This window comes from Staurois parvus, unplaced genomic scaffold (genome assembly GCF_062004578.1).
Source record: "Staurois parvus isolate SC_StPar_1 unplaced genomic scaffold, SC_StPar_1.0 ptg000177l, whole genome shotgun sequence".
In the NCBI taxonomy this organism is placed as follows: Eukaryota; Metazoa; Chordata; class Amphibia; order Anura; family Ranidae; genus Staurois; species Staurois parvus.
Window position 1 is genome coordinate 3040142 of NW_028317973.1, and position 25720 is coordinate 3065861.

The window sequence follows — 25720 nt, forward strand, 5'->3', positions numbered from 1 at the left end:
GTTCACTGTATTATTGGTTTGTATGGTGTTATCATGCAAAGAGCTCATTAAGGCCCTCAGAAGAAAGGCCTATGAGTCTGATAAGGGATTTAAAAAGGTTTCAAATTATTTTATATCAATCATTTCACTGTAAGGACAATACAGACTTCAAGGAATTAATTTGTCTAGGACTGGTCAGTCCAGTAAATTCAGCCTAATGGCCCTTGTCCCGCCTTCTCTGCAGTTATGAAAGAGTTACAGAGGGTAACAGGCAGTATAACCTTTGATATCCACACAGTAACGAGTCGATGATTGATAACCGATGATCTTTTACTGATATAACATGTGACCATAGTACATGAAATGTGGATATGAATGAATGCGGTAAAACTGAAATACAAACAGAATAAAACAAACATGAGTACATATCTAACTACCTAGTTATATACATAACATTCCGCAGTACATAGAAGGGGTACTTACAGACTTTGGGGGTCTAATCAAGCCCATATATGAAGAGAGAACAGCATCCCACATCTACTTGCATAGTAGAATTTCTTCAGTCTGAAGAGATGAGGTCACTTCCTCCCAAGTTAGCAAACAGGAAGTCTCTGGCCTTGAAGGGGACAGACACTGCTGAATGCTAAAGAATGCCTTGTGTAATACAGGGCAGCACAGCCCTTTCACACAGCAGGCTCCACCAAATGGATCTGTATGCTCAGCGAGGGATCTGTCTGCTGATCCCAAGTGAGCAGGCGGATGATAGGTCTTTGTTCGTTCCGCTTGTGCAGAGTGACACAGACACAGCCTACTGTTTTCTATGGGGCAGTCAGATGTACAATTACCTCCTTTCCATTTAAACCTGACTATCATCCAATCCACTAGATGGATGGGGAATAGATTCCTCATTTGTTTGTATTTACCGCATTGGATGCAGGCAAGTGTAAACCGACACATCCGTTTACATCCGCCTCCCTATAGAGAACAATGGATGGTTTGATTGGGTCCATCTGCAAAAGGGTCCACCAGTGTGAAAGGGCCCAAAGAGTCAAATTCAGCCTAAAAAGTCAAAGTTCTACAATCAAAAAGTGATTGAATCAGTTTAGCCTGCATGAGAATTGTGCTAGAAAAAAAACCTGATGTCCAACAAGAACAACAGCAAAACTATAGCTTGTCATTTGATATACATAAGCAAAGACGGGTCCCTCTGAAACCATCTGATTTTGACTGATCACTCAAAGATAGAGTTGCTTGTCCTGGCTGTTTTAGTCCTAGGAGTCCTAGCCTTGTTTCTAGAATACATGTGTATGATTAAAATAGCTGGCAATCTTTTTTCGACAATCTGTACCAAAATCTGCACTTTTGAGAGTGCATTGAGCTACAGATCTCAATGGTTACTTGAATTATTTGGAGTTAGATTGTGCCCTATAATGCAGGTTATACTGGTGACATGGATGCTTGGGAGTGAGCTGTGAAAGATAGTGTGCAGATCTCACTGGTGATGTATACACAAGACTGAAGTGAAATACTTGTATTGTAGATTTTACTGATGTCGTGGAAATGGGGAGTGATCTTGGAGCTAGAGTGCAGATACTTCTGACAATATGCATTCTGAAAATGGAGATGTGTGCATCGGGGTGACATGGATACAGAAGGGGGGGGGGATTGAAGATATGGTTACTCTGCTTCAGGTTAGATCAGCAGGGGATGTGCCGAGGATAGTGATTCATTGGATTTGCTATGGATGGTAACCAAGATTTCTGTACTTTTGTACCATCTCTATACAACTTATATCATAGGACCAGATGAAGACCACCCCTTTAACCAACCACTGCATTTCTTCGTGATTAAAATGTCAAATATTAAAATTACCTATGTGGATCACCCCTTAGGAGATGACAAAGGGTTAAGTTTTTGCAGTTTCACGATCTTAGCTATTAGCAGTCATAAAATACTTAGCAACTAAAATGGTTTGTTTATTTTACAGCAACCAAAAGAAAAACTTTAATTAATTTTTGTCTACAGCATTATAAATCCAAAGCAAATTGTTTGGGCTGCTGCGAGTTTTCAAGCTCTTAAAATGGCTCATTTATTTTACAGGGATGGAAAGCCATGTGTTTTAAATGGGTAGTTTCACATAGGAACTGATTCATATTATCCAGAACATGATTATATAACAGATGTTCCAGTGTACTGCTAGGAAATCAAGACAAATCAATACAGTAAAAAAAGATTAATTTTCAGCTGAATAAAAAGTTTTTACCGACCAAAATAATCATTTATATACTGTATAGTATAGGAACCTGGCTCACGTTGTTCTAAAGCCTGATGATGTGCTACTTTGCCATACATGTTCCTCAGCCATGTACACTAAATTGCCAAAAGTATTGGGACACCCCTCCAAATCATTGGATTCAGGTGTTCCAATCACCTGCATGGCCACAGGTGTATAAAATCAAGTAAATACTAAACACAAATACTCCTGCGCTTGGGGGTGAACTCGGTGTAAGATCCTCGATATTGCATACCTTGCTGCCCTCAAAAGACAGGGGAAGTCCAAAACACTGTATGTAAAGAAAACAGAGGATGCACCTGCCTAGTGCATTACCTAAATACATTTATCAATAAAAGTAACGAATGGTGATATACTCACAAACGACAATGATAAAAAATCTCATCATGAAACACAGCAACAACCGGTCTGCCAGTTACGATGATTCCCACAAGAAAACTGGACTTCCAATAGGCTAAAGTCATCACCTAGGCATGCAGACTGCTTCTGCAAACATTTGTGAAAGAATGGGTCGCTCTCAGGAACTCAGTGATTTCAAGCATGGTACAGGGATAGGTTGCCACCTATAGAATAAATCCATTTGTGAAACTCCCTTTCTACTAAATATTCCATGGTCAACTGTTAGTGGTATTTTAACAAAGTGGAAGCAACTGGGAACAACAGCAACTCAGCCATGAAATGGTAGGCCATGTAAAATGACAGACCGTGGTCAGCGCAAGCTGAAGTGCACAGTGTGCAGAAGTCACCAACTGTCTGCAGAGTCAATAGCTAAAGACCTCCAAACTTTGTGTAACCTTCAGATTAGCACAACAGTGTGTAGATAGCTTCATGGAATGGGTTTTCATAGACAAGCAGCTGTATCCAAGCCTTACATCACAAAGTGCAATGCAAAATGTCAGATGCAGTGTGGTAATGCACATCTCCACTGGACTCTAGAGCAGTGGAGACGTGCTCTCTGGAGTGACGAATTACGATTCTCTGTATGGCAATCCGATGGACATCTCTGAGTTTTGTGGTTGCTAGGAGAATGGTTCTTGCCTGACTGCATTGTGCTAAGTGTAAATTTTGCTTGAGGGGGGATTATGGTGTGGGGTTGTTTTTCAGGAGTTAGGCTTGACCCCTTAGTTCCAGTGAAGGAGACTCTTAAGGCGTCAGCATAACAAGACATCACCACACCATCACCAGTGCACAAAGCAAGGTCCATAAAGATATGGATCAGCAACTTTGGAGTGGAGGAACTTGACTGGCCTGCACAGAGTCCTGACCTCACTCAGAACATCTTGGGGATGAATTAGAGCAGAGACTGCGAGCCAAGCCTTCTTCTCCGACATCGGTGCCTGAACTCATAAATGCGCTTCTGGAAGTGCGGTCAAACATTCCCATAGACACACTCCTAAACCTTGTGGACAGCCTTCCCAGAAGAGTTGATGCTGTCATAGCTGCAAAGGGTAGAACAACTCAATATTGAACCCCACGGATTAATACCGGGATCCATTAATATTCATGTACGTGTAAAGGCGTCCCAATACTTTTGCCAATATAGTGTATGAAAGATCAACATTTGATTACCTTACTGAATGTACACCATAATTGTTAAAATGGTTACATGGATATCAAAGTACCTTGGTATTACAGGTGTTTGTAGTTATGAAATATAGTAAAATATAGTCCAGGATAAAAGGGAAAAACACATTCTCACAGTTCTAAACCTAAGCTTAAGAAGGTATCATGCGGTCATGCCTAAAAAACAATTTTACACAAAAAGAATTTCCCAGTTTTTGGTGCAATAGGGCAATGTTTAATTTCATGCTGGATCTACACTTCAAACTTAACAATTTACCTGCTTTACCTAAAATGTGAACCTACAGGCTGTCTTTAAAGCTAAAGAAGTGATACTTTAGCTGATAAGTTTACAATTTCCCTTATTTAACTACACTCATGGCTTTTTTACAAATGCAGAATTGAAGAGAATTAAGCTAGCAGCAGCCTCTCAAATTTCAGCTGTTAATGTGTCTATACAAATTAGAAAATGAAAATCCATTAGCTGCCTTGGTTATTAGCCCAATTTCCTTTTGCTCTTGATTTTATAAATGAGTGCCACTGTATACCCAACATGTCACAATAAACCTAATTTGATTAGAAACATTCTGGATCATGCTCAATATCAGAATCTACATGTAGTCTTTGACAATGAGATTTTCATTAGAGCGGGCTTAAAAACTGAATACCAGCTGTACTATGTTTTGGAAGAGTAGGGACAGGTTAGATCCTCTATTAAGGTTTATTACTTCTTGTGTCCTTTTGGAAAGATTCTTTCTCACTTCCTCTCTGATAGGAAAACTCTCTAATTGGAGCACAAACAAAACACATTTTCAGAAGAGTGGGAAAAGGTTAGGACTTTTCATAAATTATTTTCTGTTGTCTGCGCATTCCAGTAGCATGACAACCAAAGCTCCCATTTCTTGTACAGGCATCAATTAGACAAAATTGGGGAAAAATCTACCCATTGACACAAATAGAAATAAAACCCCAACAGAAATGTTTATTGTTTCTCATTTAATGTGAAGCAAACGACAAATAAATAAATAAATAATGGATGTAGCAAGGCTTTTTATAGTCTTACAGTCAAAGACATATCTGGAACAGTGTTGGGCAAACTGCAAAAAACTGAAGACATCATAAATGATTCTGGCTATTTACAACATCTGCAATGACTTTCCTCCATCCATGCTATTTAGCACAAGCAGACCCCTGCTGGTACTGTATATTAACAGATGGCCTTGCTGGCTGTCAAAGTACCTGAATAGCTGTATCCAATCATATTAAGAGGCTGACAATTCTCTGGCTCCTTTAATTTTTCTTTCAAGGATGTCAAGTGGGAGACGAATGACAGGAACACCCACTGAGCAACTTTCTATAATTTGAACAGAGTATGACCAGCTTTATGCTTATCAGACACAACCCAAATTTTGAAGTAGAGTTACCAACATCAGCCAGCTTGGGAATATCAGGGTTATTATCACCTAGAGAGGTTTTTAAACATTTTTGTCATTGTTATGTGGTTTTAAAGCTGAAATCCAGGCTAAACAATGCTGTCTAAATACAAAAGCAAAGTGTATTCTAATTTGAATATTGGTATCCTTTGTGTATTTCTTCCAGATTTCTGCAGTGCATAAAACAACTCCTGTACTTTACCCCTGTGCTGAAGATTCCTGTAATATCTGCTAATCACTGCTGCTCTCTCTCTCTCTCTCTGCAGGATCTTGTATGGACTTGCTGGGACTCACACCAAGCTCTTTTCTCTGTGTAGGCTTTGTGCACCCCAGTAATATCAGGGATTAGAAAGGCATTTGGCGCACACAAAATGGATCCATATCCATTGTAGCAATTGAGAAATATATTTTAAAAAACTTATGACACCTACAGACCCCTCCTTGGTCTCTGCTGCTACTTTCATACTTACAACTTCCTTTCCATTCCTAGAGTCCTTCTTTCTTTTTTCCTTTCTGTCCACCCTCCCTCCTTTTTGTCCATAATGGGGCTGTGGTTAACTTTGTGCTGTCATGCATATCCGGGTAGCTTGGATGATATTGGGATACAATTCTTAAATATAGCAAATAACCATTTCAGTTCAGGATAAGGCCGTATGGGTCATGTTCTCCCTTTGTCTCTCTGTTCTATATGCAGCCCTTACATCCTGGTCTAATCATCCTCTGTGCCAACCTTGCTGGCCCCGGTGACTTTTAATTACAGTATATTGGAGTACAGTTTATTTATTGCTCCATTGTCCATTTTATTTACAATGTTTTGTATTACCAGTGTGTATTTGAGTTCTATTTCCCCTTCACCCCAGATTGTTGGGGTACTTGTTTTGAATATTGCTACTTTGTATGTTGAAAATTAATTTTTTCAATAAAATACGATTGAACATAAAAAAAAAATGATGCCCTGAGTTCAATTTTATTTTATGACACCTAATCAGGCTTAGAGATAAAGGTCACAGCAAGTTACCCAAAGCCATGCAAATTAAACATAGATATTGAGGTGTTTCAGTGAGATCTTTAACTCTGTGAGCGCTCTTCTTGTGTTTAGCAGACCAACACAAACTTTACAACACAAACTTTATATCAAGTTCCAGTGCTTGGTAAATTCTAATTTAAACTCAGGATATGCATGGGTCGCTTACTGCTTGTGCCAGCTATTATGAATCTTTTATATAGGCATTTTCATCCTAAAAATTTATGAAGGTATAAGGGCAAAAGCATTATCAACTCACAAAATCCACCTTAATTAACTGTATTAAAGTACCAATTATATAGTAAACTTACTTGTATCTAAGTGTTTCTGCTTTATTTAACTCAGCAGTAGAGATAAACAATGAATATTGAATGCTACCTGCTACATTGAAACATCTACTTTAACAGTCTCTAAATAATCTGCCTTACAATGTTTGCAAATGTATTCTTATAGAGAACTATTTATTCATCCAAAAATACAATTACCAAAAATTCCCAAGTGTTATAAATAACACATGCTAGTGCTGATAACAATTGGACAAAATAACAAAAACACAAACAATGAAAACACCAAGATGCTCCGTAAAAATATGAATTCTGCCGAACAATTGTTTTGAGCTAAAGCTATTTAATAACATTCTATTTTGCCTTGAATACTCTCAATGGAAGTCTGTTGAATTCATTAATATATACCTCATACACAAATAAATGCACAAAATGATAGTGTCAATATATTACATATAATTGCTGTCTACTGGTCACAAATGAAAAGAAAGCGGTGAACAGATAAGAATGTTTAAAAGTCTATGCATGCAGTGCAAAGAGTGCTGGATTCCACAATAAACGATGCTATTGTGTAAATATAAATACAATAATACAGTTATAATACATTGTGTTCCAAACAATTTCATTGCCTTAAAATAGAACAACAAATAAAAAATAAGACTTGCTCAGTTAATGTCGTTTGCTGTGAAAACATAATTAGAATGAAAACAAATGATGTTTGATCTGAACAAAAATAAAAATTAATTTAATGCATTATTAACCTTCTATTACGTCTATTTTGTGTACTTTGAGAATGAGGTGAAAAATATTCAATTAGTATGATAAGTGTGAGCAACTGAAGGGAGGAAATAAATTGAAATCCTTAATTATGTGATTTAACTTTAATCTTGCCTGGAAATATTCACTTTAGTGCAGGTTCTGACTAGCAAAAATAAGTGCTTGGGAAAACCTGAGAACTTAGACACTAGTGTATTATTCAGGGAAGTTGCGTGCATAACATATACACTGAGTTTTGGGGTTTTCAAGTGGAAGGAGGCTCCCACTTAAAGTGGTTGTAAACACTTAAGTCCAGCATTTACACAGCTTGTCTGAGCTTCCAGAAATCAGGGGGCGGGGAGCTAAAGTTACGCTCTGCAGAGCTCAGTAAGGTAGCAGACAGAAATGGCACTTAGTGCTCAGAACTGAGACAAGAACACACTATAGACGGCTATGCTTTGTTCATATTTTATGTTTGAGATTTACAACCACTTTAAAGCAGAGCTAAACCCATTGATTTAATGGTTTCCCAAAACAGCTACATTCAAGGCATGCCATGAATGATAATTGTCAAGTGCTTCTGCTCTGCACTAAATTATCAAGCCTTCAGATGGTTGTGTCTTCAGATTAACTGGTCACATGTGCAGCGCCATGGCAACTGCAGATCAAACCGAGGCTATGATAGCAGCCTCCTTGGCAGTAAGATAGGAGAGTTTAGTTCCACTTTAAGATCAGTAATATAGTTGATGTAAAGTTAGGGGGCACTGCAAGTTCTGAAGCCCAAAGAGCACCTAGAGTCAAGTCAGAGCCATGAAGGTATGGATCAGTGATTTAACCTCTTCCCTACTGTGCTATAGCAAAAATACGGCTACAGCGCGGTTGTCTAGTTCTGGGATGACATCCATGGATGTCATTCCAGAACATGCCCACTGCGCGCCCCCAGCTGTGGTCACTTGGCTCTGCCGGGGATTGCTGTTTCCTACAGACACAGCTGATCACATGAAATGGTAAACGGCCAATCACAGCGGCCTTTTACCACGTAACCAATGACACAGCAGATCACCGGGTAAATACAGTTGCCGGTTATTGGCTGCACTTTCCTCGCGTTGTCACAGCAATTTTCACAGAAGTGATTGGCACTGATCTTTAGGGCACTGATGATCAGTGCCCAGCAGTACCGCCCACCTGTGCCACACACCTGTGCCCATCAGTGCCGCCCACCTGTACCCATCAGTGCCACCTACCTGTGCCCAGCAATGCCACCTACCTGTGCCCAGCAGTGCCACCCACCAGCCATCCCACTGTCCATCAGTGCTGCTCATCAGTGCAGCATCATCAGTGCCAGCTCATCAGTGGCTCCTATCAGTGACCATCAATGCTGCCTATCTGTGCCACCTCATCAGTGCCCATTAGTGCTGCCTATCAGTACCCATCAGTGCTGCCTATTAGTGCCCATCAGTGCTGCCTATCAGTGCCCATCAGTGCTGTCTATCATTGCAGCCTCATCAAAGCACATCAGCGAAGTAGAAAAATTGCCTGTTTGCAAAATTTTATAATAGAATTTTTTTTTTGCTTTTTGTTGTTTATAAACTGCTAAATACCTTTTCTCATTAGAAGTTAGAGCAGTCTTGTAGCTTCTATCATTGTGCAGACCAGCAATAGCTAAAGCTCATAGGAGGAGTTTTCGTTCTGCTCTAGGAGGATGCAAAACCTCTGACCTCTGTCTGGACAGTGATGATTGGCCCTGCGCTGATCACATGCACTTTCCCAAGAAAAAGAAACCTCTCTAGCGATACACACTAAACTGAGCATATGCAGAATGGCTACAGGTTCAGCATGTCTTATCAGGAGATAAGATGTGGACATTTGAAAAAGAGGAGGAGCAGAGAAGACAGGATAAAACAACCTTTTTACATAATGCAGAGGATTAACCCCTTAGGTTCCACAGTGAGTAGAACAAGCATGCTTTACTGCATATACAGACTGATTTTACTGTTGTAGGTTTAGTAACACTAAGATCTATGCTAGTCCCAAGAATGTTTGGAGTTATTTACTGTTGATTGGCTCACTACCTCTGCTGGAAGTTTATTCCAAGCATCAACTACTCTTTCAGTAAAATAGTACTTTCTGAGATTAGTTTTGCACTTTCTTCCAGTTAGTTTAAGGCGATGTCCCCGTGTTCTTGATTTTGGTTTCGTGTTGAAAATACTGCCCTCCTGAACCCTATTCACCCCCTGGATGTAGCCACTCTAACACCCATACTAAAGCTCATTAACGCCTGTCTGCCACTTATACTAAAGCTATAGTAGTGTTTGGTAAGCGTTAGAAATGTAGCCAAGTGTGAACAAGCCCATTTGATAAGGAAGATTTACAGAACAGTACAGACTTAATTATGGCCAACGCAGCTTCCCAATCCCTCATAAACAAAGTACTCAAGATTTTTCCTTTCTGAAGTGTCCAGCCTAGAGCACCTAAAAAAGGTAAGCTGCAATTATTTTTTTTAGGTTGTGCTATGTGAATAGGGACAATAATAAATATAAAGTAGGTGTTAAGTTAGGTTCACACCAGGGGTGACTGACCATTTGGTAACTCGGGCACTGCCCGAGGGCCCGGGGTCAGTAGGGGGCCTCATGAGATGCCCCTGGTACCTTTTTCCTAGGCTTTTTTGTTTGGGCAAGGACACAGGGGCCCCATGATCCCCTATTGCCTGGGGGCCCCATGAGTTGTCAGTCCGCCCCTGTTTCACACTGTGCTGGTTTCGCAGCGGCCACGTCTGCCCAGGCACAGCAGCCCATTCATTTGAATGAGATTCTTTATCTATGGAAAATGCACAGAGAAAGGTTTCTGCACCATTTCCAAAATTGCATCCATAGGGAAAGTGCATAGTGCAACACCGTTCCCAGCATGTGCCTCTGCTAACAGCAGCGTGGTTTTGATGCAGGTGCTGGAAAGCGTGAGATTATATGCAGTCCTGCACCCACATATAGTGTGAACCCGGCCTTATCCTAATTTGGCTGCAAAAGTGGAAATGAACTTCAAGCCTCCCTATTGGTCAAGGATCACATGAAGCAAGAGGGAGGCAGAGAGATCTGGGAGATTGAAGCTGCTGGTGTCCATTTCATTACAGTTAGAGACTTGTAGACTAGCCAGCAGAGGGAACACTTTGTGGCTTGGTGAAATTACTTTTCCTTTAACCTCCCTAGCGGTCTGATTATTTCAGATTTTTGGTGCTGAAAGCGGTACCATTATTTTGCATGGAAATATGTAGTTTTTTTATTGTAGGCTGTAAGTTTTAGGACTAACTCACTGAAATCTGTCCGAACAAGAGTCTATTAAACATCCCGGGTATGATAAAATTTGAAAGATGAAATCATAAATTATAATTTAATAAATAATCATAAAAAATAATAATATAATAATAATACATTTAATTCAATAATATAATCAAACCGAAAACACTGAAATTTGAAATAGAGCGCCAAGTTCGCACATTGCTGAGCAAAGTCGCAAAATCATTTTCAGTGTCTGATGACGAATTTCCCCACGAATCATTATCACTCAATTCTGCAAGTGGTTCTGATTTACTATTGCTGTTCTCTAGCTGATCTAAACCCGCTTTTGACCTAAAGGGACACTTTTTTGGACGCCATGGACGTTTCTCAGTTTCCAGGCAGAAAGAACAGACAAAATGCAGGCAGGGCACAGGACAAAGCACTAGGGACAATATGTATGTGAAATGGGTTAAAACAGCAATGTTTTACTATGGAAAATTTGTTTGGAAAAAAATGAAATTTTTTAAAATTTTCAAATTTCCCGCTGGCGACCGTACGTCCCGACGTCACAGGGACCGGAACACGATACCGGATGCCGGCATCGGCTGGAGGAGATGGCCGGGGATGCTGCAGGGGACACATCACAGGAGCGAAGGACAAGGTAAGCTCTGCAGGGACTCCCTATGCAGCGCCGCATGGTAAGCCCTTCTGTAGCTCGGGGTTACCGCTTTTGGTACTGACATTTTATCCCGAGCTACACTCGGGAATACCACTAGGGAGGTTAATGTCCTGCCAATGCACTAGTACCAATGGCTTCACCCTGACTTATGACTAGCTGCTAGTTGGTTGGTTTTGGATACATTAAATAACAATGACATTGATCTCTAAATACCCCCAAGGCCTAGGTAACTTGTGACCAGGAATAGTTGAAAATAAAATACTTACAGTATATTTACAGTGCACGGCATAAATGAGTACACCCCAACAGATTTGTCAGAAAACATTTACTTTCCTTTCAGAATCAACATTTTTTATAGGACATTATACTACAAAATACTCCCACAAATGCCAGCCATTGATTGCAAAGATTTGTTAACCGCCTCCCGCCCACCATATAGTCCAATGACGGGCGCAAGGCAGTTCTCTTGTTCTGGGAGGACGTCATATGACAAACTCCCATTCTAACCGTGCATGCATGGCTCTGGGAGCGTACAGCGCGGCAATCGGCGGTGCACTGTGTCCCTCAGCACAGCGGATCACCGATCAATGGAAGGAGCCGAAGATGTCGGCTCGGTCATGTGATCAGCTGTGTCCAATCACAGCTGATCTCATGTAAATAGGGAAATGCCGGTTATTGGCATTTCTCTCCTGACGAGCTGTCACGCTGACAGAGGAGAGGAGAGCTGGTAATAGGCATCCCTCAGAGGGGACATGTACACTGATCATCAGGGCACTTTTTTTTTATATTTTTTATTCCCACCTTTATATTTCATGTACACATATATCACTACCTGTTTATAATCATTGATTTAAATCATTAATTTTTAGTCAAATATCCAATTAAATCACCACCAGATTTATTTAAATAATTAATTATATACTTTTATAAGGGCGCAGCATTTCTTAATTTTAACTGTCTTTTAACAATACAGCGTACACTGCAGAGGAATGGCATGCATTGGTGCCATCCACAAAGGAAGCCTCTCGTGAAGCCCATGCACAAAAAAGCCCGCCTAGAATTTACCAGGGCCCATGCTGAAAAAAAAGAAGACTACTGAGACTCTGTACTTTGGAGTGATGAGACCAAGATAAATGTTTTTGGAACTAATGGCTTGAAAACTGTATGGTGTCACAAAGGCAAGGAGTACAAATAAAAATGCAGGGTTCCTACAGTAAAACATTGAGATGGCAGTGTCCTTCTGTGGGGCTGCATGAGTGCTCCTGGTGTTGGGGAGCTGCATTTCATTGATGGTGTCATGAATTCACAGATGTATTGCTGTATATTAAGAGAAGGTATTACCATAACTCTGTGCCCTCGGTCATTGTGCACTTTTCCAACATGACAATGTTCCAAACCACACATCTAAGGCCACTGTTGTATTTCTGAAGAAGAACAGGGTGAGAGTGATTCAGTGTCTCCTGATCTGAACCCAACTGAACACTTATGTGGAATTCTGAAGATACAAGTTGAGCATCATTCACCATGCAGCATCCAGGATCTAAAAAGATTGGTCTTGAAGAATGGGAAAAGATGGATGTTGCAATATGTCGCCAACTTGTTCATTCCATGTCTAGAAGACTTCTGCATCAACTAATTTGAGTAAAACTGAAGATTTTGTAATCTAAGTTATATTATTAACCTTACTTTCATGAGCTAACAATTGTTCTATAAAACTCAGTTTTGTAAATAATTAGGAAATTGTTCTTGTGTTCATTGAGATATTGATTAAAATCTTACTTTTCAAAAGGGGAGTACTCTATTCTGAGCACTGTATCTTCACAATTTAAAAACCTGCACGATCTAGTTTAAAAATAAATCCTCCTCCATAAATTGTTCCTGTCTATCTGCAGTCTTCTCTTCTCTACATCCAAAGTTCAGAATTTATAAAGCTTGTGTGAGAATTCAGAAAAAAAGGGTGGAGAGCTTAAGTTACACTCTGCAGTGCTCAGTGAAGAGAGCTCTGAGAGCTGATTGGAGGGAAGAGACATCCCCCCTCCAAATAGCTCACAGGAACAGAGCAGAGTCTGTCAATCTGCTGGAGATCCCTCCCCTTTCACCAGTTTTCTCTCGGTGTCAGGAAAACTTGTCAGAAGTTACTCATGCAGAGGAAAGAAGAAGCAGACAGAAATTACACTTTGTGCTCTGGATTTGGACAAGTACACAATATAGAAGTATATGCTTTGTTCATATTTCATGTCTGAGGTTTACAACCACTTTAAATGAAGTGACCTTGACCCAAATGCTAACCCTGGCACTGAACTAGATCAAACCTTGATCTAGGCATTTTTTATTTTATTTTTTTAACATTTATTTACAATTTTTTTTCTCTATGCAAGGAGAGAGAGAGATATAATGTATCTCTCTCCTCCATTCAGAGAGAAAAAAAACAAGGGGGTGAACTATACAGTGACTGATCACTGTGATAGCCAATCAGAGGCTATCACAGCAATCATGTGACCCAGAATCGGGAGTCCCGGGTCCCGATCGTTATAACGGGACCTGGGGCTCTCAGTGACACCCCTGTCTTTGTTCTGGGAGCATATAGACAGGTATGCAAATATGCAGCCTCATGGAATAAAGCCCAGTTCTGTGAGGGCTGTTATTTGTTATTTGAGTGACGTGAGAGCTGTTATTTGTTATTTGAGTGACGTCAGCATGAAGGGGTTGAAAATTTCTTTGGCACACTTTTACTTTATAATTGCTATCAGCTGTGGAGAAAATATTACATATTATTTTAACAACACTGGAGTGATATCATTTTAGTAACAATAGACCAGTATGGGCTAATATAATTTTTTGCATGAACAATCAGAAGAAAATATTAGGAAAATAAGATACCATTGGACGCAATTTACTAAAGGATATTGCATGCAATATCTGGGGTCACTGAACACCTTTTTTCCAAATATTGTATGCGATATTGATAATGTCAGTTTCCTATCCGTTAATACGGTATTTACCTCAAGAGGCAAAAACACTCAACAAATGCCACACAATACACTGTTAAAGTCAATTCGCTAAAGTAAATATATAAATGCATGCATTAAATAGGTAGTGGTCCAGGCATGCAATATTAAAGGAATGTATAACATTTGTTTGGTAAGGAGGCACCACACCTCAATGGGCAGGGAATGAAAGTATTTTAAAAGAGCATATTTGTTCTACAGGATCCAGGTCATTGGGCTTTTCCTCTGAACTCTCCACCATTGCTCCTACCTCTACAAGGTCCCTCAGAAGTGTCCACCAGAAAAGAAGTAACGCCAGCTGGATATGACATCATGCAATAAAATACCTATCTGGTATATGAGATAGGCATGAGAGTATTTTTTGATGAATGGCACTATAAGGTTTTGGCCTGCATTCTTTGAACTGAAAGGGAGTTCTGGCTGAAAGGTACATTTAGAACACTATGCTAATATATCCAAATGGGACAGCATAATGTGCTTTTGGTACAGGTTAACTAACCTTTTAAACAATCACCTTTTATTACAGTGACTGAGATTAATGTAATCTGTATGTAGCACCACCAATGAAGGAAAAATGCTTACCTTGCAGAGATGTAACTGTATATGAAAGGGCCTCAAAGCACATACATTATAGAACATTCAAGAGAGCAGTCAAACAACTAAAAATGTACTATTTAAAGACAATATATGGATTATTAGACATACATAAACTGTATTTGCATTCAGTCTATCCTAAATCACTTACCAAAGGTGATGTCTAAAGATATCACCTAGTAGATCAGACTGTATGGGCCTCAAAACTGCCCACAGCACTCATACCATCTACTACGGCTATAGCTAAAACCTTGTAATTTAGGTTCACTAACAGCATGTACAGTATGTATCTCCTCCCTAGGTGTCAGATTAAATAGCAACTAGGATAATGGGTATATGAACTTACAAGATACATTTTACTACCCAATTAAATTAAATCCCCTAGACAGGTATATATATCCATGATTATTATTCCATGAAGACCTAGAATGTAATTTATTGGTAGCCTTTTCCGGTCTGCCATACACAGATTTTACTAGACATTAGACATGATCATATGCACTGTCTTCCATTTTATGTAATTTGTCATCTTTTGAAGGGAATGAGAATTATTCTGTTACTTTCCATTACTCATTGAAGGGTGGTACATCAATTCTTTCTCTGAGGTCCTTGAAAGATAGTATTAGATTTCAGCAAAAAAGCAAAATAAAAAGTAAAATAAGACACATTTCTTCAGTGAAGTTTGTGACATGTTTCATCTTACCCTTCTAGATTCATTACAACTCAACAAGTGAATCTATATATTTGCTAGAAACTTAGTTTCAATGGTTTTAAGTACCAAGTTATAAAAGAATGATAGCCAGTTGTAAAGGAGAAGGGCAGCCAATGCCCGTGTACTTGGGTCCATGTTGAAAATGTAACCCTCTGGTTATACATAATGTGTACAGGTGTTTGTCTAGTGTTGGGGTGCTTTGATGACCGAGGCAGTGTTCAGTGAAATTCTTTACATGCCTGAGAACCCAAAAAGGTTAAGAACAATGATAAACAATGACACTGTATTGAAAAAAAAAATTGAAACCCAGATTCCATGATGCAAGCAAAGTAACCCCTTTACAAAAGAGCTAGGGCAGCTACACCAGTCAACCACAGCATTCTGGGAACAAACAGGCCTCAAGGTGACAAGAACCAAATACCAAGCGCAGTACATTAGTCAAACAGTGAATACCTAATCACTGGAGAGACCATGTGAGGATGATGATGTCACACTCTTATGCATTTCAGGGTAAACAAATAATAATTTTACATAAATAAACTTAGATAGCATAGACCTAATATAAATCAAAATCAAAATAAATTCTACAAAGGTGGAGCAACAGCCAAGAAAAGTGATTTTGTAAGACAAAAGCTGACCACAGACGGATTGAGTCAGCAGGGACCGGACGCATTTCGATCCATTTATGGCCGTTCCTGTTTTAGAACAGTAGGTCTAATGATCAACTGTTCTCGAAGGGGACTGTTGGTATATTTTCATTCGATCAGCAACTGCAGCGTTGACCAGTGTACTTTGATAAGGGAGGGGTCATTCTGTCAGAATACAACAGGGCAGCAGGGAAGATTCCTTCAATCACCTTAAATGTGTGGATGGTTGAATACATTCTGTTGTCTTTGATCAACTGGCTGGCTGATCAAAAAAATGATCCATCTATGGCCAGTGACAATGTTTCCAAAAGTTTAGATGGATTGTACTATAGAGAAACCCCTTTACTGCTGTACTGATGTAGCTGAATAGCTAAAACTCATTGCTGTAAACCAAAGAGAGAGTTCTGTATCTAAAAAAATGATTATAAATCACAATCACCAGCCTTGTCAATCACGAGAGAATTCTATGCCTGACAGTTTATGAAGAATTCTCTCTAGTGCTTCACATTTAGATTGTAGTTTCTTAACTATAGTCCATGAATAAAAATCAGTTTATTGGGCAAGAAGGTGGGTTGCAATATTTGTAACAGAGATGACTGTGGAATATATAAATATTAGACCTCTTGCACATGGTACTGCAATTTGAGCATCTGCTTTTTTAAGCGTAATTTCAGGCACTTGTTTTGCCCATATTCGCACATATTGATGTGCATATTTGCACACATATGTGTGTATTTACGCATTAGCATGCACAATATATTCTAGGGAAATTATTAATATTTATGCTCATACGCGTGCAGGAGGCATAAATTACTGACTAAAAATGCAGATTTTCTTATATTTTGTTTTTACTGAGGAATACACGGCGCTTATTTATACGCTTGTGTGCAATGGCACATTGTAAATAATGGGCTACATTTTACCTCTACCTGAGATTTTTGAAGCTGCAGTGTGCAAGAGGCTTTGCAGGACATACAGTGCTCAGCATAAATGAATACACCCCAACAGATTTGTCAGAACACCTTTACTTTCCTTTCAGAATCAACATTTTCTATGGGACACTATACTACAAAATATTCCTACAAATGAGGGCCATTGATTGCAGACAAGATTTGTTAATTTCCACACACAAAAAAGTATTTTTCCTTACAAATTCATTCAATACCATGTTGCAAAAATGAATACACCCCAGTGAAAGTCTTAGGAGCAAAGCTAAATTTTACACAACAAAATCCTAATTAACAAGAATTCAACTACAGGTGTGTCTAATTATTTATTAAACAGGTGTCCAGCAGACATTTGATTATAAAAGGGCTTTACTTAACAAAGAAAACCCCTTCCCATTTTATGCTGTCAGCAATGGCACCACATGGAAGAGAAATGTCACAAGGTCTGAGAAAGAAAATAATTTCTTTACACAGGAAAGGTGAAGGCTACAAGAAGATCAGAAAAGCTTTACTTATCAGTAAGAATACTGTAGCAAAGTGATACAAAAATGTAACAAAGATAGAACTGCAACCATCTCATAGAGACATCCAGGCCATCTATGGAAGTTAACACCTCGACAACAGCATCTTCTGATGAGAAGGGTTGAAGAAAGTCGCTATGCAAGTTCACTGCAGTTAGCTAAAAAAAGTAGAAAGCCAAACTGGGGTGATTGTTGAGGCCTCTCCTAAAGCCCATGTACAAAAAAGCTCACCTAGAATTTTCCAAGGCCCATGCTGAAAAAGAAAAAGACTACTCAGACTCTGTACTCTGGAGTGATGAGACCAAGACAATTGTTTTTGATACTGATGGCTTCAAAACTGTATGGCGTTGCAAATGTGAGGAGTAGAAAGAAAAATGCAGGGTGCCTACAGTGAAACATGGTGGTGGCAGTGTCCTACTGTGGGGCTGCATGAGTGCTCCTGGTGTTGGGAAGCTGCATTTTATTGATGGCATCGTGAATTCAAAGATGTACTTGCTCTATACTGAAAGAGAAGATGCTACCATCACTCCGTGCCCTTGGTCATCGTGGATTTTTCCAACATGACAATGATCCAAAAGGCACATCCAAGGCCACTGTTGCATTTATGAACAGGGTGAAAGTTTTTTAGTGGCCAAGCATGTCTCTTGATCTGAACCCAATCGAACACCTATGGGGAATTCTGAAGAGACAAGCTAAGCATTACTCTCCACCAGGGGCGAACTGACCATTTGGAAACTTGGGCACTGCCTGAGGGCCTGAGGTCAGTAGGGGGCCCCATGAGATGCCCCTGGTACCTTTTTCATACGCTTTTTTGAGTTTGGGCAAGGACACAGGGGCCCCATGATCCCCTATTGCCCGGGGGCCCCATGAGTTGTCAGTCTGCCCCTGCTCTCCACCCAGCATCCAGGCTCTAAAAAAGGTTGAAAACATAAATTCAAAATTTTGATTATTGTGGCGTCAGGTGCATTGTGTTTGGAAATAATAAATAAAAATGTGAAAGAAAGTGTAAATAGTGTTACCCACTCGGGTCACTGTGGGTCTGCAGCGGCCCATATAAAGCAGAAATAACACTTATGCATGAACTAATTATGAATAGGTAGGCACTGTTCAATAAATTAAAAAAATTCAAAGAAATTAAGAGAAATTATGAAAAGGGACAGACAGTCCCACCATAAAACTATGTGCAGTGTAATGATATCTTCTTATCAATATTACTCAATAAGGTTCTCATACATATACAATAGTTACTAATGAAAAATCTTGAAAAAATCATAAACATCATATGAGTCCATGTGCTTTCACCACGTGCCAACTATAAATAAATGGTGATATGAGACATGAGTTGTGTCAGTCCTTTTAGGACACTATGTTAGTGATAAAAGTCCATATATCCACACCTCAGTGAAAAATAAGTGAATGCCTCACTCACCAGACCTAGATGACCCCATTTAAGTGGTAAAATAATGCAGTTTGGTATTATAAGCCAGAGCATCAACTTTCAGCTTATCCCAGGATGGTCTCAGTTACCAACACTTCACAGATCAAGGACCAAGAATAATGAAGAAAGATTGCCAATAGGTTCTCCAGAGATGAGAGGGGGGAGGTTAGAGCAGATTCTCCTTAATTAATGTTGTCATGCCACTCAAAGAAACCAAAAGAAGTTAAGGCGTTCTAAGTGCAGTATTTATTGTATAAAAGCATAGGTAAATAGATTGCTATACACTCACATGTAAAGGTGCCTATAAAACCAGCACCAGTATGTGCAGCCTGTGTAGTCAAAAGATGGCTGACGTGCATTCCAACCTCACTTTTGCTATGGCCAGACGTGACGTCATCGGAACCCAGAAGTGACAGAATCACACTTCGACGTAAGTTTCGCCTGGTGGCGTCTTCAGGAAGTGAAGATATCATTACACTGCACATAGTTTTATGGTGGGACTGTCTGTCCCCTTTTCATAATTTCTCTTAATTTCTTTGAATTTTAAAAATTTATTGCACAGTGCCTACCTATTCATTATTAGTTCATCTAAAAAAAAGTCGGTCTTGAAGAATGGAAAAAGATAGATGTTGCAATATGTTGCCAACTTGTTCATTCCATGGCTAGAAGACTTGGTACTGTCCTTACAAATCATGGAGGTCAAACAAAATACTAGATGTAGTAGTTTTTGTTGTGGGATGGATTCATTTTGCCAACAGTGAGAGGGGCTTAAACTCATTGCGTACATGGTAACATATGCCACAGTCCTTGTACCAAAAGAAATATATGTTCAGGGGTTGTTTAGCTTAATGTAGTGCAGCGGGCATCATGATTGACGTTGGATCTACTTCGGGGGACATTCTTTTTTTGTCTTCTTTTAATAAAGTACTTGTCAAAGATTGTCTCCGGTCTTTTTTCACACTACAGTTTTTTTTGTGAATGGGTAGCGGTACCATGTACCCCATACTCATTCACATAGGGGGGAGCCTGGATCTAGGGCCCCCCTTGCTAAAGGGGGCTTCCAGATTCCGATAAGCCCCCAGACTGCAGAACAACCCTGGGAAGTGGTTGTGGGGAAGAGGCCCTTGTCCCCATCAACATGGATACAAGGTGCTTTGGGGGGGAGTCCCCCTGCACCAAAGCACACCCCCATGTTGAGGGCATGTGGCCTGGTATGGTTCGGCGGGGGTGCTTGCTCGTCCCCCCCTTTCCTCACCTGCCGGGCTGCATGCTCGGACAAGGGTCTGGTATGGTATTTTTTTTTTTTGGCGTGAGGGTTTCTCCTCAAAATCCATACCAGACCCAAAGGAATTATTTATTTCCTTTGTGAATTGACTTTACGGTCTTTTTATGCAGTATTTACCAAGTGTTTTTGCTAATTTCAGTAAATACCGCATACTAGCAATAGTGAATTGACATTTTCAGTAAACTTACCAGACCTTCCCACATGTTCGGTGCATTTCTGGAGCGCTTTTGAAGCGTTTTTGGAGCGTTTTTGAGGCAGTTACCATTCATTTCAAGAGGTGTTTTTGAGGCATTTTTTTTAACTCCCCAAACATGCTTCAAAAATGCTGCAAGCAGGAGATTTTACACAGCAACGCCTCAGTGTGAACACATACATAGATATACATTCACAAACACAGGGAAGCAGTTTTCTTGAGCTTTTCAGGCATTTTTTTTACGCAAAAACGGTTCAAAAACTCCTCAGTGTGAAAGCAGCCTAAGTGTCCTTGTGTTCACATACAAAGACTGTACCTCTGTTTGCACTCCCTGCTACTCTGATGACACCTGCACCATGCAGACACTCACACAACACTTGTGGCTGCTCCCTTGCACCCACATGGACTCTTCCAGAGGGTGGAGCCCAGAACCCTGGTCTTGACTCTCCAAAAAACCCAGAACACACCCGCATAATAAGTGTGCTGGCTGTTCCCAAAACCTGGTCCCAGGATTGGAGATTTTATCCCACCCCAAGCATTACGAAATCTCCAGGCTCAAGGTCCCAAACTGGATTTTACCCACCCCTGCGAAAACTGAAAATACAGTTTCCTCCAAACTAAACAAGCATCCTAGAGCCTCTCAAACTGCCTAGTTGAGAATCCGGGGTGATATACACCATGACAGGGAGCCGCACTGTCACAGGTATAATTGGTGTGTTACAAGCAATAGTCAAAAACAGATGCAAAAACCTAAGCATGATAATCTGTAAAAAATGAAACTTTTCCATTACATATGCTGTTCTATACACAGAATGAACTTCATGAACACTCAGTGACTACTTAGTGCAACTGATAACTGTTGTACAATATAAATAGTCATGGCTTTTTTTCAGCAGGAACGCAGGGGAACGCAGTTCCGACACCTACAGCACTGAATGTATGTAATGGCAAGGGGTGCCGGCGTGTGCTGGATGGTCTATTCATAGTTGCTGATAGGGGATCTATTGTCACTGGTGAGAATCTAGTTTTGCATGGGGGTATATTGTTGCTAGGGAGGGGGTCCTTTACTGCTGAGGGTTCAGTTGTTGCTGGGAAGGATCTCCTGTTGGGAAAGGAGTCTATTGTTATTGGCTGCTGGAGGACCTATTGATGCTGGCTGCTGGGAGATCTGTTGCTGTTGCTGGGGGTCTATGGTTGCTGGGGTGGTATTTTGCAGTGGGGGTCCATTGTTGCTGGGGGGGTCTATTGTTGTGGGGGGGGATTGTTGCTGGCTTCAGGGGATCTACTGTACTTTACTGTTTTTCTTGTTATCATTAACACATTCCATACAAATTACTTAGCACCACACAATTATACTTGGTTCTATATTCTCTAAAAGGGGCGGTACTGGGAGGTGGGTAGGGGGTGGAAAAAAGGGACGGCACTCAGGGGAGGGGAGGGGTGGAGATAAAAGGGTGACTCAAAAGGTGGGGAATTCCTGCATCTATACTCTGAAAAAAAAGCCCTGTAAATAGTGCATTGGTCTGGATTATGAAATACACAGCATGCTATTAGGGATGGAGTGCAGGGGTCAGGAGTGCATAACACACTAAGTGTAGGGATCAGGAGTGAGTGAAACACAGAATGCAAGGGTCAGGAGTTTGTAATGTAGAGAGGACAGGGGTAAGGAGTACATAATGTACAGAGTGCAGGGTCAGGACTGTGTAACACAGTGTGCAGGGGTCAGGAGTACAAAAAGCATAGAGCACAGGGGCTTAATGTCAGTAGACTGAGTCTACAAGAAAAATTACCACCCTCTCCAAGACAAAATTTCCCCATCAGTACAGATCCCCACCCAGTACAGCTCTGCAACCCTTACACTAATGCACATTCTTCCCCCCATCGCCATTTACAGCTCTCTCTTACACTAGTAATTCTTTCCCCCAATACAAATTCCTCTCTCCATGAAACCCACTCACCAGACCAGGCAGTTCAGAGTGAGGGAAGTCCTTACCCTGCTGGATCATGTGACTGAATTGAAAAGGGCAGCCTCTCTTGCTCTGATATGACAGATAGCAGGAGCTAGGGGTGACCAAAAGCTGTCAGCAATAGCCGCTGAACCATGGACACTCTGGTGGGGGGGGGGGAGGGGGGAGGGTTTGGACCCCTCTATCTATGCCTCTGTGGGATTGGGAAAATGGCGGTATATTCTTTTCCTCCTATTGCGGGGTTGCGTAGTGCTGGCAGTGGAGCTCACTACTCTTCACCCAAATCCTGAGGTTCAAGAAAATCAGAGAGCTGAGCTCTCTGGTATCATTAAAAACAGGAACACAAATGATCCACGCATTGAATGGAAGAAGACCCGTAATAACAAGACTAAATATGTCTATTTTGAGAATAATATTCAAGGAGACTTGAAACATCGTGCTGAAATTTAGTCCCAGAGCTCGTTGGTTATATTTAATGCCAGCCGGACCGACACTGGAACATATCGCTGCGAAGTGGCCCCTGTGGACGACCAGAAGAATTTAGCGGAGATTATCATTAATCTCACTGTAAAAGTAAAACCAGTGACTCCCCAGTGCCGAGTGCCCAAGTCTGTCCCAGTGGGAAAGTCTGCCGTTCTGCATTGCCAGAAGAATGAGTTCTGTGTATCGATGGTATTGCAATACTGACGCACTGCCAGATGACACCAAAACCAGCTCAAAACACCAACACTGGAACCTTGGCCTCCTTTTCTGGGGCTCTATGTGAGCTGCCCACCACCCACAGAGCCATTTGAGGGAAAGTTCGGGCCATAGCAGACAGCTGACTGAGCAGTGAGGAGCAATAGACCAGACCAGGAGCTTCCAACGGTTCCACTAAGAGTGTTATCTCTTAAAATGCACTCACTGATTGCGCATCTGGTGAGTGTGCAGTCTTTATAAATTTGGATACACCATCACTTACTGGACGCTGTTACCAGTTATTGGAAATCCTGGAGATCTTCCATGCACCTTATGAGATTTTTTTCACGTTTGAGTTGTGGACTATACAATTTATCTGTATATGCATGTGTGCTCACGAATGATTAACGCATAACATTTTCTTTCACATTTTAAGCACTTTGTGGTCACGTCCAGTGACTTGTTTGGTTTGACACTAATAAGTCACATGATTTTGCTGATTTGCACTTTATTATATGTTCACATTATGTGCAATATTTCATGCCATTAATTTTAGCGCTGCACCCTTCATTTATATGACTCATTGTTATGACCACAGAACACCCTCCTTAGTGAGTCCAGTTTCTTTCAGGAATGAAACGATTGTGGCTATTAACGTATATCTGCACTTTAGATATTCCTGTATGCCACTTGAAATAAAATAATAGGTTGCTACCAGGGGCGGACTGACAACTCATGGGGCCCCCGGGCAATAGGGCATAGGGGGCAACTCATGGGGCCCCTATGTCCTTGCCCAAACTCAAAAAAGCTTATGAAAAAGGTACCAGGGGCATCTCATGGGGCCCCCTACTGACCCCAGGCCCTCAAAAGAGGATCATGGGGCCCCTGTGTCCTTGCCCAAACTCAAAAAAACTTATGAAAAGGTCCCAGGGGCATCTCATGGGGTCCCTTACTGACCCCGGGCCCTCGGGCAGCGCCCGAGTTTCCCAATGGTCAGTCCCCCCTGGTTGCTACATAAAACTGTTATACAATGATGCAAAGTAGAAAAAAAATTCACAAAGTTAAAACATAGGGAAATAAAGAAAACATATAAAAATGTTGGGAAAATAAAGCAGTCCACAATACCGTTGTGACATCTGAATCTGGTGGTGTCATTTCTACCAGGTTAATAAGGTAAGGTTCATCCTTCCACTGCGGAGCATTGTCATTTATATCCAACAAAGTGATATTTACCTAAATATAAAAAAAATGAGGTTAGTCTTTTCCATTTATTGTATATACTATGATACAGCAATCTGAAATTATAGATATTATATTTTTCATTACTCACATAAAATGTTTGCTTCACCTAACCATTACTTGTTGCAATCAAGGAGTGCAGGGTTAAGAAATATAAAGATTCCCAATTACTTATACAGCAACAGAATTTATTAAAAGAAAGGAGTGATCACTGTTCATCTTCCATGACAGCACCACCTTGATCAAAAAGCCTCAAATTCTCAATGGGATACAGACTCTTCTGTAACCTAACATGTGGAAGCTGGTATCAACAATCACGTAACCTAGGGCAAGATCGAAGCAAACCCTAAACAGCAGAGGTTATAGCTAAATGCAGCAATTTCAGTTCATTTTTTGGCATTTGAAGAGACCCTATTGCTAAACCATGGGGGTTATTTATTAAAACTGCATGGTGAAAAATCTGGTGCAGCTCTGCATAGAAACCAATCAGGTTCCAGGTTTTATTGTCAAAGCTTAATTGAACAATCTGAAGTTAGAAGCTGATTGGCTGCCATGCACAGCTGCACCAGATTCTGAGTGCACCAGTTTTAGTAAACCTACCCCCATGCATCTTAACAGTAACTTTTACATAAGATCATATGCACATTTAATGTATATTATGCATGCTATTACTCTGTAAAAATCATGCCTTGTGTAGACATCTAAAAGTCCGCTGCTGGGTGCCGCCATCTTGCATTGCAGACTTAGTGGACTCTTTAATCCTCCCCCTGGAAGCTACATAAAAGGTGTAGGGTGTTGAAGGGAAGAATGAAGGAGCTGAAAGCTCCGATAGTAATTAAACAATCCCAGAACAGGAGAGGGCTATGAGGTACAAGGAAAGAGGAGGCTTTGCAGAGAATTGGCTCGTCAACTTTTCTAGAAAGTTCAAATCACATTGAACATGAATATAAATAATTTTGGAAAATGTTTATAACTCCTGTCAGTTTATTTTTTGTCATCTGTGCCCCATTCAGGACATTTACCTTCGATTCCCGTCCCATAACTAAAACAGGAAATCTCTGTAAATTAAGGGAATTCCTTGTGGACCACCAAGTCACCAAAACAAGTGTCCCCATTGCACAGTTTCCCCTTTATTACTTTTCTGGGGGCAACCCAAAATGTGGGGTTTCTTTTACTTTCAATTTATAATAATTATAAACAAAACAAATAGA

The 25720-nt window shown here is 40.5% G+C and overlaps 1 protein-coding gene and 1 pseudogene across 3 annotated transcripts in view; one reads left to right on the forward strand and one right to left on the reverse strand.

Moving 5' to 3' along the window:
• CDH23 (cadherin related 23) overlaps positions 1–25720 on the reverse strand; it is a 1300862-nt gene that overhangs the window by 384633 nt on the left and 890509 nt on the right. For all 3 annotated transcript variants that reach the window (XM_089677099.1, XM_089677097.1, XM_089677098.1), the window contains exon 21: positions 24396–24503. In XM_089677099.1, the coding sequence (XP_089533225.1) occupies positions 24396–24503 (108 nt within the window). The remainder of the gene's footprint in view (positions 1–24395; positions 24504–25720) is intronic.
• LOC149462300 (junctional adhesion molecule C pseudogene) lies at positions 7981–23358 on the forward strand (annotated as a pseudogene).